The sequence below is a fragment of the Aplysia californica genome, unplaced genomic scaffold (genome assembly GCF_000002075.1).
Source record: "Aplysia californica isolate F4 #8 unplaced genomic scaffold, AplCal3.0 scaffold00600, whole genome shotgun sequence".
Classification (NCBI taxonomy): domain Eukaryota; kingdom Metazoa; phylum Mollusca; class Gastropoda; order Aplysiida; family Aplysiidae; genus Aplysia; species Aplysia californica.
The window spans coordinates 420212-425231 of record NW_004797870.1 but is presented as its reverse complement, the minus strand read 5'-3'; the positions used below and the strand labels follow the sequence as shown (position 1 = coordinate 425231).

General features: G+C 40.0%; 1 protein-coding gene across 1 annotated transcript; it reads right to left on the bottom strand.

Moving 5' to 3' along the window:
• Nucleotides 1-200: 200 nt before the first annotated feature.
• Nucleotides 201-2458, bottom strand: LOC106012994 (the record flags this gene model as incomplete). The annotated part of the gene is given in 2 exon segments (XM_013087543.1): nt 201-250; nt 2367-2458. Coding segments are annotated over 2 exon segments (142 nt in total), but the record flags the coding sequence as incomplete, so codon positions are not given.
• Nucleotides 2459-5020: the final 2562 nt, after the last annotated feature.

The following is a 5020-nucleotide window of genomic DNA, read 5'->3' as shown; positions in this document are numbered from 1 at the left end:
GAGAGAGAGAGAGAGAGAGAGAGAGAGAGAGAGAGAGAGAGAGAGAGAGAGGGTGTAGGTATCTGAGTAAGCTTAAGCATGTTTGAATTTAAAAAAAACCCAACTGTAACCCGTTTCCCAGTCTCCTCTCTCCTCACATTCTTCTTCCTTCTCCTAATCCTTATATCTCACTTCCCCAGCAAACCAAACAAACCACATACCGTACACTCTATAGGAGATCCGTCTAGGTATACGTTCATATTGTCTCGGGCTGTGGAGACAACAGACAAACAGAAACGATCAATAAAGAAATATTTCGATCTCCGATAGAATCAAACACTCTGCTCAGTTCAATCAATTGAATGGATCAGAAATATTATACAGGGTTAGGTTACTTTGAGGTCTTTTCGAGAAAAATGCAGAACACAGCATGAACATGAAAATGATAAAATATATATACTGCCAACAATGGGTAACTTGTAAAATCCATAACTCTGATTTAAACTTTGCTCATGCTGTGTATTTTTCCGTATTTTTTCCCCCTGACCCGAGTCATCAAACTTAAAAATCGCTGCTGATTCCATCACAATAATTCGGAAATTGGGGTAAAAAATATCGAATTTTTGTTCTACTGCTGAAACGATAGTTTTAACTCTAAAGAAAACAAAACAAAAAAACTCAGCTAAAGTCGTGAATTTGGACTATAAGTGGGAGAAAATGTATTTTTTAAATCGTTAACCTATGACTATCGTAATGTGTACAATTAGGGAATTTTTTAAAAGCCTTTTTTTCCTCAGTTGCTCATTTTTCAGGTACTTTTTAAAAAGCCTCTTATGATCACAAAATCTCAAAAAGCTGTTGGACTGGATGTCTGAAACTTGGCATGGTTGTTGTGCATTAACACCCGAAGACAGTATAGCAGTTTATGTCTCCGATTTTACAATAGATTTTTAGTAGAGGTGTTCATATGTGCAAATTAGTCACCTTTATTACGTAACTGATGAACACCAGATTTTAAAATCCCCTCACTTCAATAATCTTAACAGTACAGAGATAAAAAGCGTGTCCCTACTGCAAGAAAAGACATAGACCTACCCTTTGACACAGAAAAGAAAAACAAGATCATCCAAAGTACTGTTTGAGATTTTAGGTTTATAAATTATTTTTTTTTAATCCCAAGATGGCGGCCGTTGCCATGGCAATTCCTCTTGTGGGATTGTTTTTCACCTGCATATTTTTCATAACTGTCTTCCATCTCATGAACCATGAAGTGAAAAAACCCCTCAAAAATTTAATATTAAACAAACTGGAAAAATCAGTAGCGAGTGCTTTACTTGTCTGACTCTTTCAAGACAGGGTTAGCGACAGGAGATGTAGAGGTAAGGAAATAGATAATCAGGGTAGGGGTAGATCTAGGGGTATGGGAGGGAGTAGGGGCAGGGGTAGGGGTAGAGTAGGGTAGGGGTAAGGGTACGATTAAGGGTATGTGAGGGGTAGGGTCTATCTTTATCGTTACCCACACAATACCCTAGCTGACCCTATCCTAACCCTATAATCTTAATCGTTACTTTCTCGACCGGATCCAGCAAAGGTGAATAACACGAGCAGATTTGGAAGAACGCCGTAAGTTGAATCATTCAATTTTGCCACTCGCCGTAAACCAGTTTCATTATTGTAGCTCTTCGGCGCTTTGCTGTCGCACACATACGATGAAAACTCGACTCCCATGTGGGGAAGTGTTTTTTGTTTTTGTTTTGTTTTGATAAAAAAATCGATGTCTGTCTGCCGGAATGTTGTATGTCCCTCTCAGCAGGGCTTGGCCCAGACACGCAGAGTCGACGCATCCCACTTTCTAACTGACCTTTACTGTGCTGATGGGTCTAAAGCACTTTCAAATCGCGGGCTAGCTGTTCAGATGTACCACGCCCCAAATTTTAGATATTCTTTTTATTGCTATTTTTTTATCTACGGTGTCGGGTTGTATATAAATGTAAAATATGAATTATGAATTACGCTTTTATTTGTCCCAGAGGGGCACTTTGGTTTACAATTTCAAATATACATATACAAATACATAATTATAAATACGAGGACGTACAAACATAAATACTTGCATAAATACATACATGGATACACAATATTACACAAATACAGAACAGTTTACAACCATGCCACTGCCAGTCGCCACTATGCAGCGCCCTGTATTTTGAGCTAGGGTTGTCGTGTCTAGCTCTAGGACACACCCCAGTGACCACCCATCTGATCCCCGTGTCACCGACTCTTGCTTATGAAACATTTTGTCGTAATTCGAAATCTAATGCCAAAAGAGGCAAGAAAATAATTATCAGATACATAATGTAGGTACAATAAAAAAAAGTCCCACTCACAGAACGAGATCGAGGCTTTCTTTCCTGATGACGTCACCTTCCAAGAGGCAGTGATGCTTGGCACTTCTCCATCGCCTAGTTTGCCAACTTTTCTGGAAGTAGATGAGAAACAGAAAAACAAATAAAGTTAGATATAAGATGTACAAGGTACTCCCTTTGGCTTCGAGCCTCGGTTTGGACACGGATTTTTTTTTCGCCCCCTCCTGCCCACCCAGCAGTAATGGGTACCTGACTTCGAGTTGGGGAAGTAAAGGCGGCGTGTAAAGGAACTGGCCACCCTACCACAATATGCCGAAGGCCCAGGAAGTTGTCTTACTAACAAGGCAATCCCCGATGTCCGGATCGGATACGGGAACAACTTTACTTTTTACTCCCTTTGGACCTAGGATATTGAACGTTTCAGCCGAGGTACTCATTGGCCAAAAAGTTAAAATATTCATTGGGACATGGGCTTCTGAAAATTTACGTTGCAGTCGATAGGACGTTTTTACCTCTTTACTGTCAAACCTGATACATTCGTAGGCTCTTTGTTAGAATTAAAAAGCAGGCCTTAGAGTATAAGTTCATGTCTGCGTTTTACAAATAAACATCGATGTTTTTCGCAGTCTAAAAGAATAAAAGTTAAACATTTCTTTCCTTTTTAAATTCTAAAATTGACCGATTTTTGGTTGCTTTTTTAAAGTAGAGGTTTTACGGCGCTCGCAACTGCATAAGGTCATATGAACGCCAGAAGATTAGAGGTGTTACAAGAGAGTAACAAACACAAGAAAAGAAGGAGGGAAGATAAGGACCATAGATGTTTGATAGGAAAGAAGAAGAAAACCATACCAGTGCACCCGCCAACCACCCACATTTACTGTTTACCTCTTCCCATCTTTCCAAATCGCCCAGTGCGGGGCAATGTTTTCAAACCGCAATGTTCACGATCAGGCAGTGAAGAGTTCAAACCATGAACGTCATACCAAGGTTTTATTGTAGTTTTGTTCATGTTGGAGTTCCATATCGACATAGGTCAGATCAGAGCTTGCTAACCCCTTAACGCATGAGGTAATACATTTTGGTCATAAATTCACTTAAGTGTCCTTTCTGGGTGAAATGAAAGGTTCCTTACGTTTTTCTTTCTTCAAAACATATATTTTACCATTTGCCCTCTTGAACCCGTAGCTAGTTCTAGTGTTCATAAGCACTCTGAAATCTGAAACGATGCACGGAAATGCATCAAATTGATGGACTAGATCTAGACTTTTATTTTTGACAAAATTATTTTTGACAAAATTATTTTTACACCGAGTTTGAAAATGTACTATACACGGCACATCATGCCTTAGATGAATGAAAAACATTTCGAGACACAAGTGGCACACATCTCATGTCAAAGCTGAAATGATAAAATTTAAGAAGTGTACTCAGTGGTTAAAATGACAGTAATAGAAATATTTATTGTCTTGTTTCCATAATTATAAGTAACGTAGTCGGAGAATATAATGTTATAATACATACAGGTCAAAAGTTCAACATTTCAAATACGAAAAAGAAAACCACGAAGCAGCTTCGATCACTTTGCACTTCAAGCAAGCAATGAAGCTGTTGGTACCACCCTTGTTTTTACATCTGCCCCTGTTGCTAGTGCAATCTGTGAGAATAATAATATGATCAATTGTATCCTTTCGAACCGGGGTCGGTGGAACATTGATTCTTGACTCCTCTGGGTTTGGTGGTTGACTCAGAGATGGTTGGCCTGGTCCTGCAATTTTAGCTTCCATAAAGTATGTTGAAATGCGACTTTAAAATACTGACTGTTTTATAAATCTCGGATGAAGCAGTCCGCATTGTCTCTTGTACTTTACTTTTACTTTTTTTTCTTCCGCTTGTAAAGGTGGGTGTCGCTGGGAGATAAAGGCGTCTGTCTGAAGCAAAGCGAGTGGCCTGTAAGAGGGACATTCCGTGAGCTCTGAGGGTGTCTGCTACGAGCATATTTATTCCAGCGTCGCCTTTGTCTTCCTCTGGCTTTCCAGCCAGAAATTTTGATATTATATGCCCCCCAGAGCTGGCTGGTTTGAGGGCATCCGTGTGAGGTGTCCGAACCACTTGATCTTAAGTTTTTCAATGTGTGGTAGGACTGGTGTTGCTCCTTCTGTGTCACTTATGATTCATTATCTATTTTGTCTCTTCTTGTCTTGTTAACCGCTCTTCTTAAATATTTCATCTCGCATGTGACCAGCTTCCTCTCTAGGGCTTTTGTTAGGGACCATGTTTGGCACTGATATGTGAGTGTTGGTAGGAAAATGGCGTTGATGAGCTTCGCCCTGGTGCTCATGGTGATATTGGGATGTTTCATGAGAGGGGCGAATTGATAGCTGACTGCTTTGGCTTTCCGGCATCCAATCTCTATTTCTGGATCTAATTTTCCATTTCCTGTGAAAATGCTGCTAAAGTATTTGAATTCGGTGCTTTGTTTTAGTTTGGATCCATTGATGTTGATATTCACTCTGTCTGGTCTCCTGCTAACTTCCATGACCTCGGTCTTGGTAACACCGATCTTCATGTCATATTTCTCGCAGCTGGCTCATATGCTCCTGTAGTTGAGTCTTGTTGTTCATCATTGCCAGGTCGTCTGCAAATATGAGTTCGTTGACTGCCTCCGAGTCTGGATT